The 15,963-nt window shown below is 33.3% G+C and overlaps 2 protein-coding genes and 1 long non-coding RNA gene across 3 annotated transcripts; all 3 read left to right on the top strand.

The window, feature by feature from the left end:
* The first annotated feature begins 1,656 nt into the window (after positions 1-1,656).
* LOC141607417 (uncharacterized) lies at positions 1,657-2,647 on the top strand. Its single transcript, XM_074426767.1, has 2 exons — positions 1,657-2,386; positions 2,463-2,647. The coding sequence occupies exons 1-2, from the start codon at positions 1,657-1,659 to the stop codon at positions 2,645-2,647; spliced, it is 915 nt and encodes a 304-aa protein (XP_074282868.1).
* A 12-nt stretch (positions 2,648-2,659) lies between these two features.
* On the top strand, positions 2,660-4,156 carry LOC141607415 (uncharacterized). The gene is made up of 2 exons (XM_074426766.1): positions 2,660-3,441; positions 3,961-4,156. Exons 1-2 carry the CDS (start codon positions 2,660-2,662, stop codon positions 4,154-4,156), a joined length of 978 nt encoding a protein of 325 aa, XP_074282867.1.
* Positions 4,157-12,433: 8,277 nt separating this feature from the next.
* LOC141608921 (uncharacterized) lies at positions 12,434-14,062 on the top strand. Its single transcript, XR_012527064.1, has 2 exons — positions 12,434-12,630; positions 13,390-14,062. It is a non-coding gene; the product is annotated as an uncharacterized LOC141608921 (long non-coding RNA).
* Positions 14,063-15,963: the final 1,901 nt, after the last annotated feature.

Raw genomic sequence — 15,963 nt, 5'->3', positions numbered from 1 at the left:
TTCCTTCTTTCTTCCCCTTTCTTAATTATTTTATTCCTTCTTTATTCCCCTTTCTTAATTTTTGTGCCTAAAAGAAAGGGGAAGATATAAGAAAATAGGAGGGAGTAATTGATAAACAATTAAACAATACTTCGTACGTATATATTATAATTACAACTATAATTGTTATTATTATAACAACAAATATGCTTACTATATAATCCTTGATTAAGGATTGGCAAATTCACGAATGCATCGCATCTGTACATGCAAACGTCAATTAATGCATCACAACTTATATATAGTGGTTGTTAATAACTAATGCATGATCACCTATTGTTTCCAATTCGACTACAAATGCTATGAGATTAAGATTGTTTTTGGTATTACAATAGCTTACAAATACGATAGTATATATCTTTAACGTTATTCTATTTTATGTAGTGATTTGTAAAAGTTGGTCTCTTTAAAATCGCTCGAAAAAAAGCTTACTTTATTAATATAGATAGATTGATTTCGTTTTGAGCCCCATTTTAAGAAAAAATTCCTTAAGTCCTCTTTCGGGCCGTTGTTAATTCATCACACATGGTATAAATGGATCTCTATAAATATCTCACATTCATGATTGACCATGGTACTTGGGTGGTAAGGTTTTCTCACTCGTCACAAGTCACAACTATACAACCTCTGTTTTTAGAAGTAAGAGTAATCACGCTACAAATAAGAGAGGATATCGAGACCTAAGCCTCTAGCAAGGTCCTGCCATCGGGCATCCACCGGTGTCATATTGACATAAGCATCAGAGAAGGACTCTTTGAGAACCCCCTAACATTGTTTGCTACGTGTGCAATAAGAACTATCCGAGCACAAACATTAAAAAAAAAAAAAAGTTGAGTGCTTGATTTTCAAAAGATTGAACATGCTAGTATACAGTGGTGGAACTAGGGGGGCTAGCAGGGGCGGTCGCCCCCCCTGGCGAAAACATAAATTTTTTTTATACTAGCTTGAGTTTTGAAAAAAAAAATTGAAAAAAAATTAGAGTATATGAAAAAAATTATCTATTAAACTATTCTTTCCAAATAATCTTTTAACTTATATAACAATATAACAAATAAGGAAAATTTCCTAAATACTATTTATTACCCTAAACCTAATCTAATTATACACTAATACTTCCTCAAAAAAAATTATACACTAATACAAATAAGTAAAAAATTAGCAGAGGCGCAGAGCACTAACACAAACTCCACACCTCCATTGCCGATTCACGTAATCACGTCTAATTGTCTAAAGAATTAGCAAGTAAGTCACCAAAGTCCAATTTGTGTTTTTGTATGTCAAATTAGCTTTGTCTAAATTTTCTAATCCTTGGGTTTTTTGCAATTGTTTTTTTGTCAATTACAGGTAAGTTAGCCGTATCAAATAGCAATAACAATTTGATTTTGTATTTGCTCAAATCTCAATACAAAGGTATGTTCTCAAATTTAACTATTTTTATTTATAATCTTCTATTTGAGTTATAAGTTATGTATTTGTATTGTGCAATTTGTTAGAGAAGTAGACATGAACTTGAAAATTTGATCAATTATAATGTATAAACTAGTATTAATCGAAAATTTGAATTGTCATGCTTAATTAGATATAACTTTCATTTATAGTGTATTCTTTTTGTGGTAGATGAGTAAGAATACGAAAATTTCTGATTTTTTCAAGAAAAGAAGTCAAGAAGAGGTTAACACTAGTAACCCAAGTATAACCTCTACGGATGTGACAGAAACTGAAAACCCAAATATAGAAGAACTTAATGATCATGATTCTAACTTGGGTACTGAAAATCCAATTAATGAAGAGCCCCCGTTTAAAGTTCCCCGTGTTGAAGTGTCAGATCAGTTATATTTAGAGCGTGACCCAGGAAAAAGAAAGCCAATTTGGGAGTACCAAACATCAAAAGAGCAAAATGAAATCCGTAAAACTTTTCTTCAAAAAGGTCCATACACATGGCATACAGCAAAATATCCTTCTGACCGAAAGGGTAGAAACTTTTGCTCATCTTGGTTCAAACAATTTCCTGATTGGTTAGAGTATTCACCGACTACTGATGCTGCATATTGTCTCCCATGTTTTCTGTATGCCAAACCAAGTAATCGTCAAAGGGAAAATGCTTTCACAATTGAGGGATTTCGCTCATGGAAGAAAGTAAATGGGAAAGATTGTGCCTTTTTAAGTCATATTGGGCGAGATCATAACTCGGCTCACAAAGATGCAGTAAAAAAGTGTAATGATCTCTTGAGAATGGAACAACATATTGACACTCTGATTGATAATATAACACCTGAAATTATTGAAAGGAATCGATTGAAGTTAAAAGTATCAATAGTTGCAGTCAGATGGTTGACTTTCCAGCACTGTGCATTCCGGGGGGCATGATAAAAGTCTAGGCTCACATAATAGAGGTAATTTTCTTGAATTTATTCGAGCTATAGCCTCTTTTAGTAAAGATGTTGAAAAAGTTGTCTTAGAAAATGCTCCAGGAAATGCATCATACACATCACATCAGATCCAGCAAGAGATATTATCAATATATAGTGATAGAATTCGAGATGTTATACGTAATGAGATTGGTGATCAGAAGTATTGTATAATTGTTGATGAAACAAAAGACGTCTAAAAAAGGGAGCAAATGACAGTGGTATTGAGGTTTGTTGACAAAAATGGTTATATCCATGAGCGTCTTTTTGACTTGATTCATGTCAATGAAACAAATGCATTATATCTAAAGGGTGCAATTGAAAAATGTCTCCTTGCACATAAGTTGAACATTGAAAATATTCGAGGCCAAGGATATGATGGAGCTAGTAATATGCGTGGAGAATGGTCAGGTCTACAAGCTTTGTTTTTGAAAGAATGTCCATATGCTTATTATGTTCATTGCTTTGCTCACAGACTACAACTAGCTTTAATAGCAGCATCCCGTGATGTGATCTCTGTTTATCAGTTTTTCTCTAAGCTAACATTTATTGTTAATATCATCATTTCGTCTGCTAAGAGGCATGATCAATTACAAGCAGCCCATTTAGATGAGATAGAGAGATTGCTAGAACTTGAGGAGTTAGAAACTGGGAAAGGACAGAATCAAATAGGCACTATTAAACGAGCAGGAGATACCCGATGGGGTTCACACTTGGGATCACTTAATAGCTTGTTAAATATGTATACCGCTTCATGTTCAGTGTTACAGACCGTAATTAAGGAAGGAAAAGGTGCAAAAAGAGGAGAAGCCGATAAGGCTTATGATGACATGACTTCCTTTGAGTTTGTTCTTGTCTTGCACATTATGATTCAGATTTTGGGGATAACAAATGATCTTTGTCAAGCATTGCAAAGAAAATCACAAGATATATTAAATGCTATGCACCTAGTGTCTAATACAAAGATCTTGATACAAAAGCTAAGAGATGATGGGTGGGAAAATTTGTTACAACAAGTGTTATTATTTTGCAACAACCATGAGATCGAAGTGCCAAACATGGAGGATCATTATATTTATGGGAGAGGAAGATTCAGACAACCAAAAGATCGTGTCACCAACTTACATTATTTTCGATTCGATGTCTTCAATCTTTGCGATAGACTCTCAACTACATGAGCTAGATTTTAGATTCAATGATGAAATGATTGAATTGCTTTCCGAGTTCGTCTCTTGACCCGAAGAGAAAATTTCAAAATTTCAAGGTTGATGGCATTTACAAGCTTGTTTCAAAATTTTATCCAGCGGATTTTACCGAGCAAGAGAAGTTGAATCTTAAAAGTCAGTTAGACCTCTTCTTGCTTGAAATGATGGAGCACCCTCAATTAGATAGGTTAAAATCTATATCTGATCTTTGTCGATGGCTTGCGGAAAGCGAAAAGGGGAGATTTATTATCTTATCGATCGACTAGTTCGATTAGTCTTAACTCTACCGGTGTCAATCGCAATCGCAGAGCGTGCTTTTTCAGCCATGAAATTGATAAAGACGCACTTCGTAATCGCATGGAGGATGATTATTTAACAGATTCATTAATCGTGTACGTTGAGAAAGGGATTGCCAAGGAGTTTGACATTGATTCGATAATTGATGAATTCGCTTCTAAGAAGAATCGCCGATCATTGTTAAAGATTTCGAAATCCAACAAGTGATTTGTAGGATGTTATTTATATTTTACAGGTAATTTTAGCGGATCAACTTTATTATAATGCATTATTTTAAAAAAATTGACCTTATTTGTAATCTATGTTCAAATAGGTTTTGAAATACAAACTTGTTATTTACGTGTGATCGCGATCCCCCGAGTTAAAATCCGGCTCCGCCTAACGCTAGTATAGATCCCCATTGCTAATTGGAGTCAAATTAGTTACCGATTGGTTGGAACATGAAAATGACTTTAGCAAATTTTTTGGTTAATAGAGTTAACTAGTTTTAATCCGTGCAAATTGCAGGACTACATTAACATTGTGATCATCAAAAGTTTATATATTTCAGATTTTATCATACAAAATTTGAATATTTTGGTTATTAATATTTTGAACTAAAATTTTATCCCAATAAATTTGAACAAAATTTATAAATAAATATAAATTTAACAGAATCTAATTATCAAATTGTTAATATAGTAACAAAAGAAATTATGTACAAATTTCATGCACTACGTTAATTATTCAACGAAATATAAATAATTTATTTATACGCAACAAAATCGTTTTGTGGATAATAAAAAGCTATATCAATTTAACATACTTGTGTTAATTTGTTTAACCGGATGTGTATAATTAAACACGCCGTAAATAAATTTAATTAAACAAAAAAAAGTGGGTTACATTTAGACCTGGCAAACAGATCGGGTCGTGTCGGGTTCGTGTTCGTATCACATGTAAACGGGTCACAGACCCTCCAACCCAAACCCGACCCAATTAAATTTCGTGTCGTGTTCATGTCGACCCACTTACATAAATGGGTCATCAAGCCTCAACCCTGACCCATTAATTTCGTGTCGGGTTCGGGTCGTGTTTTCGTGTCTTGTCCATATTTGGAAAGTTTAAGTATATCTATGTGATGAAAGATCAAGAAAAATTAGGATTAATTTAGTAAACAGATCTTTCGTGTCGGGTTCGTGTTTAGAGAGCTCAACCCAAACCCAACCCAATTAAATATCGTGTCGTGTTCGTGTCGACCCACTTACATAAATGGGTCATTAAGCCTCAACCCAAATCCGTTAATTTCGTGTCGGGTTCGTGTCGTGTTTTCGTGTCGTGTCATTGTTTGCCAACTCTAATTACATTTGTCTGAATTGGTTCAATATTAAGTTCATTGACTCAAAACTCTATTCTATCCGTACAAATTCAACGCATCTCATCATTCTATTATATTGACCTAACACGCATCTCATCATTATATACATACTCACTCCAATGATATTGATTGGTAATACATTTTATTTTTTTTTACAATCAATTCAATTGGAAGCATTTTTTTTTTTAAATATTCCACAATGTTATCCGAATAAGATAAGGATATTCAATTACTGTAATTTATACTGAGACGGTCACATTTTGTAAAAAAAAAAACAACTCATTTAATGAATGTTATTTATACGGAGTAACTTTTTTACAAAACTATAACGTCTCACATTATAACACCGTCTTATTCTATAATCTATCCAAATATTAACATTGTTGATAACTAATTTACTATAATATTATTTATTATTAAAATTTGGTATGAATGATAGTGGAAATTTGATTGGGACCATGCCATCTAATTCATTGAGTTTATAAAAATGAAGGAAAAAAAACAAAGAACGTGGGTGACATGATGATGTCACTACACTATGACATCATGGAATTACTTTTCAAAGTGAGAAAATCGCTCCTTGCATTTGTGACGTGGATCAACGACAATTGTCTATTTGCTCTTGCTTTAATAGAAGTAAGATTAGCAAATGTTTCAAACTACTTTGTCTATACTGTTCACGTCATCACTTTATAATTTTTTTTTTCGGTTTTTATATAAACCGCTAAAAAACTTAGCGGCTTCACTTAGTCTTTTTTTTTTTATAAATATATATAAACAGTGGCGGCTATGACCAGGTGTGGGCTGAGCGTGCGAACTGGGCCTCCAAATTTTTGGGCCTCGTGTTCGTATAAATTATGAAAACATTAGTCATATACATAATAATCTCTATGTATATTAAAAGAAGTGTGATAGTGCAGTGGTGAAACTATCTTTAATAATAGTTCGAAAAACTATCTTTAATAATATAAACAAATAAATACTGATTCAAAGCAAAACCCGTCGGAATCGACCAGATTCGATTGCTTTGTACTTGTTAAATGATACTCCCTCATATTTAAATGTTGTTCCCCTTTCCATTTCGATGCTAGTTGGATTGTTGATTTTCCTTTCTTTTTTTGGTAACTTTTGCATGATTCAAATTTAATTCCATGTAAGATAGAGTATTTTGTGTGATCTAAATTTATTTCCTTAATTTTGGTAAAAAAAAAAAAGGAGCGGGGGATTCAACGCTCATACCCCCTCCATTCAACTCCACTTTGCAACTTTCTATTTTGCGCACTATTTACAAGCGGACATTCAATTTCAATTTTCTCTCGATATATAAGTGAAAATATATTGATGTGAGATCTTATTTGATTCGTCTTTAAGAGTACATTAAAAATATCTAACTTTTATAATTTTTGCAAATACGCAACTAATGATATTTATCGTGTAAAAGCTGTGTTGACAAACGTAATAAAAGAAACTTGTAAAGTGGAGTTGAATTGAGGAAGTATCAGAGAACTCCAGTACACCATCTAATTGCAATGGTACATGAATAGAAATTGGAATCAATTAAGGCAACTTGTGGGAAGCTTCACTGTTTTTTGGTACGATGGGATGCTTCATTGTGGCATGCGTATCGCGTCCCTACACTTTTTTTTTTTTGAAATTGTCATCTCATTAATAATCAACTAAGCGTAGGTTACAATGAAGATAACAAATAGACAAAGGAAAATCAAGATTGCTAACGTAAAAAATACATTCAAAATAACTATCTAAATATCGTAATAATGCCGCTCAAAAATCATAAATTTCTTGAATCTATGAATAATCGATGTCTTTGCATCCTTCTTGATGGAGGGAAACAGTGTAGCCGTCTTGATGTATTCATCCACGAAACAAATCAGATAATCTCCCCGTCGATTAAAACTTATTATATTGATAACAATCCCACGAAAAAATGGAAAAACCCCGAAAGAAGGGACGGAACAACAGATCTCACCAAAAGGGAGACTATTATTGAAAATAAGATAGATCTGCATAATATTAGTTGTTTAAGAAAGCTTTTGTGGGCCTTACCATCGATGGATGATCGATGGAAGCCCCCGAATAATAATGGAGGCTAGGTTTTTAGAGAGGGAGCCGCGTCCCTACACTTTTAAAGGTGGGGTAAGTCTGGGTTCTTTCAATCACATATTACGCGTTATTGTCCTTGCCTCCTTGACTCTTTGAGTAGACTTGGTAAATTGATCAATTAAATTGGATTTGAAGTGGCTCAGTATTGACTAATGTTATATCTTAATGAAACTAATGTATCAGTGTATCACCATGCCTACATATTAATTTTATATTGGTTATGGTATGACTTTGAGTTAACTACTTAAATCGTGATCATCATTTTTATTAATTTAGGGAAGAAGCAAATTTTCTCTTCTATCGGTTTTTATTTTTTATTTATTTATTTTTTTCGGTGTAGACTTTCTGATTTAATGCGGATTCGAGCTGGGTAATATTACTAGAGCTGTCAAGATCTCTAGTTAAGTTAGAACAACTCATTGTCAACTAATCTAATTAAGTGCTCATGAGTATTATGGCTTCACAAAAACTCCGGAGAGACGTATCTCAATAGCGTTATTGAGAGACCTCTTACATGATGGGGTGGGGGCTCACTGAATTTCTTTTTTCCCTATTATGTCTCTCACTAAATTAGGGGGAGACGGTTTCTCATGAGACCTACTGGACTCACAAAATTAAATTTAGAATGAGCATTGATTTCGTAATAACATAACCGTAAGTCTTGACGACTGAGTCCACTAATTAATAATAATAATAATAGTAATAGGTAGGGCAAAGGTAAAGGAGGTGCATAAAGGAACTTGACGACGACTTTGACATCCTTTAGCAACGACTTCACGTAGACCACAAGCACATAGTCCTATATAAAGGACGCTTGACTCAGAAACATAAAACACACATCATAAATCATACTCCTAAAAGTCGTTATAATGTTTTTGATATATGATATGGGCGCGATCTTGGAAAAGTATTAAAAAATTAGTAAAAGAGTTGTGTGGGGTTGGTGGTAGGAGAGAGGGATGAATTATTAGTAGTTAAATAAAGAATTGTGGGGCCAAAACATAAAGGAAAGTAATAAAATATGAGTAAAAGAGTTGTGTGGGGTTTGGTGATAGGAGAGAGAAATGAATAAAATAAGAGTAAAAGTTTCTAAAAATAGAAAGGGGAACATTACTTGAATAATCCGTTTTGGGAAAGAGGGAACATTATAGTGACTGGGAGGGAGTATTAAATTAAACAAAAAATAAAACAAGACTAAAATGAAGTCCACTAGTTCAAAAACCCGTATCCCTGCATCCATCATTTGGGTTGTTATCCTGGCCATTATGGCCTCTCTGTTGATGACATCAAGCGTAGTTTCCGCTGCTGCCAAGCCTCGCCGCCTTCTTCAATTCGGAGGAATTGCTGAAGATATTAGCAAACTAAGCAAAGATTTAACAAAAGGTACGGGCTATTGGGACAATTCTAATGCAGCTTTCAAAAAACCTTACGAAAAACGTCAAAAATTTGTAGATTGTGCTAAAGATGGACTGCCTTCACTGATTAATAATAATAATAATAATAATAATAAGCCGCCTTCTTGTGAGAATATTGGTAACTACTATCACGTTGATCCTGCAGCCGGGTTTCCTTAATTACTTAGCTCCGTCAGTGTGATATTATGTGTGTTTCTGTTTGAACTAGTCTCCAAATATATTATTGGAGACTAGTTGTCGTCGCTTTTTATTGAGATTAAGAAGAGTTGTGATATTAATGAGTTCTTTGTGGGTCTTTTCATCATCTTGATGATTACCCTGATATTTGGAGGTTGTGCTAAGTTTTCTTGCTAAGTTATCCATATATCCATTATTGGAATGTAATTTTATGTTTAATATAAGTAATTCTTATTATGTTTAAAATATTATTCTCTCTTTTAATTGAACCGTTTTGTATCCATTTATGCTGAGTTTTATCTCTCAATATGAGAGTTTTAGATATGTTATTATAACGATATAATAAATATACGGAAGATCGGGACGCCTACATATATAGTCCTTTATATGGTGATGTAGTTGACATCAGAACGTTGATGCAAGGTTGTTAGGTCAGACAAAGTTCGTCTTGCTCAATATTTCGTTAGATCCAAAGATTCTCTCACAAAAGGCTATGTGAATAACCGAAGCTTGTTTTTGTTTTTTACCAGGCATGCCCAAACGACCCGACTTGCTAGCCAATATAGGTCATACAATGCCCTTGAGCCCGGTTTTTTTTTTTTTTTACAAAATAGGGTTTAAAGAACAAAGAAATTATCGAAATGGGCCTACTCTGAAAGATATTACCCAAAATGGGTTTACATAGGATAGGTATGCACGAAGCTGTGCCGCGGAATAAGTCGCTTTGGGACTCAACGACTTTGGGATCAAAACGCTCTCCCCCTCAACGACCTAAATGACTTGTAAAGAAGTAGGGGGGATAAAAATGAACTTTGGACTAAGTCGCTCAGGTGCTGAGCGACTATAAAAGCTTCCAAAAAAAAAAAAAAAATCTAAATGTTTTAGATGGGAAGAATCGAACACACAATCTCATGCTTTAAATAATGCGTACTCTAACCAGCAGGCATTGTTAACTCTTGTTAATTAAACCTGAAATTAATATATACTTCGGAATAGGCAATAAAAATCATGCAACCTGTATTAAGTAAGGTTTAATTAAATTAAGCACTTATAATAGACATAAAAATGCGGTGTTTTGGTGGTTAGAGTAAAAGATTTACTAACGACGGGTCAACGGATCGGGTTGTTTTGGGTCAAGCGGATCGGGTCATTTCGAGTCGAGTCATTTTCGGGTCAATGATAAGAAGGAAAAAGGCATTTGAAGTCTTTTAGGGCCAATTAAAGTTATGTTTTGTCGGGTCATTTTCCGGTTAGGTTGTTTCAGGTCGGGTCATTTTGAGTCGGGTTAATACAGGTCTATGAAAGCTCGGGTCATTTTCAGGTTGGGTCGCGTTAATTCGGGTTTTGGGTGTCATTCGGGTGCGGTTGTTCGGGTCAATTTCGGGTCTCGGGTCAGCCTTTTCGGGTCGGGTCAATCCACGTGTACTTGTCACCGAGGATATGGTCGCTCAGGGAGAGAGCGACTTGAATTCGAGCCTAGTTTTGGTGGTGACGTGGACCCACTTTGAATAATAAGTTTGAAACTAACCACATTTTATTAATTTATTTCGTTTTGAGCCCCATTTTAAGAAAAAATTCCTTAAGTCCTCTTTTGGGCCGTTGTTAATTCATCACACATGGTATAAATGGATCTCTATAAATATCTCACATTCATGATTCACCATGGTACTTGGGTAGTAAGGTTTTCTCACTCGTCACAAGTCACAACTATACTACCTCACTTTCTAGAAGTAAGAGTAATCACGCTACAAATAAGAGAGCATATCAAGACCTTAGCCTCTAGCAAGGTCCTGTCATCGCCATCGGTCATCCACCGGTGTCGTATTGACATAAGCATCAAAGAGGGACTCTTTGAGAACCCCCTAAACCCTGTTTGCTACGTGTGCAATAAGAACTATCCGAGCACAAACATAAAGATTGAACACGCTAGTATAAATCCTCATTGCTAATTGGAGTCAAATTAGTTACCGATTAGTTGGAACATGAAAATGACTTTAGCCAATTTTTTGCTTAATAGAGTGAACTAGTTTTAATCCCGTGCAAATTGCACGGGACTACATAACATTGTGATCATCAAAAGTGTATATATTTCAGATTTTTATTATACAAAATTTGAATATTTTGGTTATTAATATTTTGAACTAAAATTTTATCCAAATAAATTTGAACAAAGTTTATATATAAATATAAATTTAACAGAATCTAATTATCAAATTGTTAATATAGTAACAAAAGAAATTATATACAAATTTTATGCACTACGTTAGTTATTCAACGAAATATGAATAATTTCTTTATAAGCAACAAAATCGTTTTGTGGATAATAGAAAGCTATATCAATTTAACATACTTGTGTTAATTTGTTTAACCGGATGTGTATAATTAAAAGCGCCGTAAATAAATTTAATTAAAAAAAATGGGTTACATTTGTCTGAATTGGTTCAATATTAAATTCATTGACTCAAAACTCTATTTTATCCGTACATATTCAACGCATCTCATTATTCTTTTCCATTGACCTAACACGCATCTCATCATTATATACAATTATACATACTCACTCCAATCATATTGAATGGGTAATACGGAGTACATTTTATTTTTTTACAATCAATTCAATTGGTAGCATTTTTTTTAAAAAAAAATATTCCACAATGTTATTCGAATAAGATAAGGATATTCGATGACTGTAATTTACATTTTGTCAAAAAACAACTCATTTAATGACTGTTATTTATACGGAGTAACTTTTTTACAAAACTATAACGTCTCACATTATAACACGTTCTTATTATATAATCTATCCAAATATTAACATTGTTGATAACTAATTTACTATAATATTATTTATTATTTAAATTTGGTATGAATGATAGTGGAAATTTGATTCGGACCCTGCCATCTAATTCATTGAGTTTATAAAAGTGAAGAAAAAAACAAAGAACGTGGGTGACATGATGATGTCACTACACTATGACATCACGGAACTACTTTTCAAAGTGAGAAAATCGCTCCTTGCATTTGTGACGTGGATCAGCGATAATTGTCTATTTGCTCTTGCTTTAAAAGAAGTAAGATTTATACAGAGTAACTTTTTTACAAAACTATAACGTCTCACATTATAACACCGTCTTATTCTATAATCTATCCAAATATTATCATTGTTGATAGCTAGTTTACTATAATATTATTTATTATTAAAATTTGGTATGAATGATAGTGAAAATTTGATTGGGACCCTGCCATCTAATTCATTGAGTTTATAAAAACGAAGAAAAAAAAAACAAAGAACGTGGGTGACATGATGATGTCACTACACTATGACATCATGGAACTACTTTTCAAAGTGAGAAAATCGCGCAAATAATACCCTACAACATGTTGTATATTTGCATCATACAACTGGAAGTATCCAATCTAATTTAAATATTTTTTTTTTTAAAAAAAAAGCTAAATCTCTCAAGCACAACAAACGCTAAACCTCTCTACCACAACTGCTAATTTCTCTCCATCTAAAACCTCAATTCCTCTCCTATTCATCCTACGATGGAAAAAGATAAGCAATTGACAGTACCAACAAGACGGAAAAATGGATCTAATAATATAATAAGGTAATTTTCCACATCAATTTGTATATTAACATGTATGTTCATCTTTTTATTATGATCATAACCCTAATTTTATAGATTTGAGTTCTTATGAAGTTGATTCGATAAATTAATTTTAATCAGTCGTCTGTGTTTTTTTATACTTTATGCTATATGGCCTCCTTAACAACAAGAATCACAAAAGTTTAAATTTTGTTCTTGGGATTATAACAAAATCTGGGTTTTTACCCGAAAACTCTGATTAATTACATTGTATAATGGAAGGAAGAGGAGAAGCGGGTGTCATGAATGAATCATGAATAATGTACATGATCATGTTATAGCTGACTATATATGTCATTATGATTGTATATACACCCGTCTTGTGACTATAAATTTGGTTTGATGTTGTCGCTAATGCTGTGCAAATAATATCCTCCACTTAGCTGTATACTCCGTATATTTTAGTTAATACACCATCGTGTTATGCATTGTGCCTTATTTTTCGGGTTTCGCTTTTCGAGTTGCATATACGAGCTTTCACATTTTATCTTCATCTTCTGACATGGATTCTAGCTAGCAATGTTTTTTGCTTCTAGTTTTAATGTACGGTTTTTTTGTTAGTATGTAAAAAATTTGAATTTACATGGTGGGTAAAGATTTTGAGTTTTCCTATAAAGATTTTGAGTTTAGGAGCACAAATTTCGTAGAATACTTTTATATTACAAGCTACTTTAGTGTTACTTTTATTTCCTAATTGATCTTATTTATTCTATTTCTTAGACCTTCATAAAGGCAAAAGAATGACAATGAAGAAGACAATGACGATAATTTGGAAATGCTTCTCGTTTGGAGACAAGGATTTCTCCAACAAAGATAGTAAAGCTCATCAACAAGTTATCTCCAACTCAAATAGAAAGTTTATTGGCCACACCTATCAGATATTTCGTAAATTTAAAAGTGACAAGAAACGCACCCGCTTAGCCCACTATATAGTGCCCAACTACAAGTCTAGAGACCGAAAACTAAAGCTAGATAATGGAGAGACATTTGATGTCCCAAAACAAGACGTTCACACGGTCCTGGGTCATTCAATAGGAGGCGTTTAACCAAACTATTTAGTTGAGGAGATGCAACAACTTTTTGGTGAGTGTACCAATCAATTCGGTGATGATGCTACCGGCAGGATGGTAAAGATGAATGTGTGAAAAAAATTACACAATAAATCACAAGTAAGACGGAGGACCGATGTTCAAGAGGAACATGTTGTATATCATTTCTTCTTTGATATGTTCTCACGAGAATGAAGATGTATTTATAGATGCATTTCCTTGGTTAGTCTACAAGTGATTTGTTATATGTAAAAGTTTTATTGATTGTTTCAATGTTTATTCTGTTTTTTAAGACAATCCGGTAACTGTTTTTGATGTTGGAGGGACAAGTCAGTATTTTTGGGGCATATTCTTAGTTTGAGTTTTGTATGATACAATTTGAGATTTTAGGTAAATTCTCGAGCTTCGTAAGTTTTTTAGCTTTCAAAGTTTTAATGATATTCCGAGCTTGCGAGTAATTTCATCGAGCTCTGTAAGAAATTTTATGAGCTTACCAGAAGCCTGGACAAGTTTGGAATAACATGACAATATTTTTTTTTTGGCATATTCTAAGTTTTCGAGCTTTATATGATACAATTTGAGCTTTCGAGTAAATTTCCTGAGCTCCATAATTTTCGTAGCTTTCGAAATTTTTAAGATATATTTCAAGCTTGCATGCAATTTTATCGAGCTCCTTAAGAAACTTGTCGAGCTCTGTGTAAGAAACATTATGAGCTAGAGAGTAAATTTTAGTCGCTCAGTAGTAAGTTTTATGAGCTTCTGCGTAAAGTTCTCGAGCCTGATATAAAATGTTTCAATGAATGTACAAATTTTATACGCTAAGATTGCAATACCCCTCGACTATGTACAAGTTTTTAAATCACATCATAACTACAACACAATATAAACAAGTAGAGTTGGTGTCAATGTAAAATAAATATACTCAATTTATACCATCTAAATAACTACATCTACTACGAAATAAGTTTCAAAACGGAGGTAAATTACAAGTTAAAGAAACTATAAATGATAATCCTCCGGCGTATCAGAATATCATCACCTATCTGGCTAGTCCCATGATCATTAATAGGACGCACAACTCCAACACTATCTCCCACTTTCTGTGCATTGTTTGTTGCCCTTTTTACGCGCCCGAGTCTTAACGAATTTGAATTTCCCACGAGCTCGGCTAGTTTGAATATCTATTAAACTCCTCTTCCTAGTAAACCTCTCCCCCTTTTTTGTCTTACCCTTTGAATTTTGTATTACATCAACATCGTCCTCTTTTAACATCCGAGAATTTGATGCCACCTTATTTCATCTGCCATTGAACCTTCATCCACAATTGATGATTGAGGATACAAAATGCAAACAGAATGAGAATTACTAGTATCATATACAGCGTATGAGACAAAAATATTGAGCCAAATAACGTTTCACCGGCCATCGTATTTTATATCATGAATCAAATTCGAGCTAAGTTCAAATTGTAAAGTATGCAAAATTTCGAGCTAACTCAATTACTTTATGAGCTAATCCGTAAAAATAATGAGCAAATAATTGTTTCTATGTAAAACACTTGCACAACAATAAACTCACTGAACTCATAAATATGTGAGCTGCATCATATATTTACATGAGCTATCTTATAATTTTCTCGAGCAAAATTAAAATTGTAATGTATATCAAACAACTAGAGCAAAATTAACAACCTATTGAGCTAATCAATAAACATATTGAGCAATATAAATATTCAAAGTCCTAAAATACCGAGGCTTATAAAATTGACGACAATCGTATCTTATATGAGATAATTTGATAACTCTACTAACAAAAATTTCATGTTTCAGTACAAGTTTTTTGAGTTAACACCAAAAACTAATGATAATTACCTTGACAAGGAGATTTTTCTTCTACTTATATTTCCAAAGTCATTGATACTCAGTTAAATGCTATAGTTTCCATTGACATTCCAATTTTCTTTAGAAACTCCGTTGTCCATTGATGATGCAAAATTTGATCTATCATCCGCCATAGAAACTTCGTCATCCGTAGATTGTAATTCTTCATTAGATCTTTGATTCTGATTAAAGATAGAGAAATAAAATAGGTGAAAAAAATTATATTGAAGGAATAGATGATTGATTAACTGCAATATAATGGGGAAGCAGTTAGAAAAATATGGAGAGTAGAAAGAGAGAAGGAAAATGACTACGTTGAATTTTTGTTTTAGGGTTCGTTTGGATTGAAGGAATTAGAGAGAAGG

Source organism: Silene latifolia, chromosome 10 (genome assembly GCF_048544455.1).
Source record: "Silene latifolia isolate original U9 population chromosome 10, ASM4854445v1, whole genome shotgun sequence".
Lineage (NCBI taxonomy): Eukaryota > Viridiplantae > Streptophyta > Magnoliopsida > Caryophyllales > Caryophyllaceae > Silene > Silene latifolia.
The sequence above is the reverse complement of the archived record's forward strand: the minus strand, read 5'-3'. Positions and strand labels throughout refer to the sequence as shown.

What these genes read in the sequence shown, in the direction of transcription:
- LOC141607417 (XM_074426767.1), top strand. Translation starts at nt 1,657, where the DNA reads ATGAGTAAGAATACGAAAATTTCTGATTTTTTCAAGAAAAGAAGTCAA. An exon ending in ATGGTTGACTTTCCAGCACT is followed by an intron (nt 2,387 to 2,462) that starts GTGCATTCCGGG and finishes TTCGAGCTATAG; the next exon opens with CCTCTTTTAGTAAAGATGTT.
- LOC141607415 (XM_074426766.1), top strand. Translation starts at nt 2,660, where the DNA reads ATGACAGTGGTATTGAGGTTTGTTGACAAAAATGGTTATATCCATGAG. An exon ending in CAAAAGCTAAGAGATGATGG is followed by an intron (nt 3,442 to 3,960) that starts GTGGGAAAATTT and finishes TCGCAATCGCAG; the next exon opens with AGCGTGCTTTTTCAGCCATG.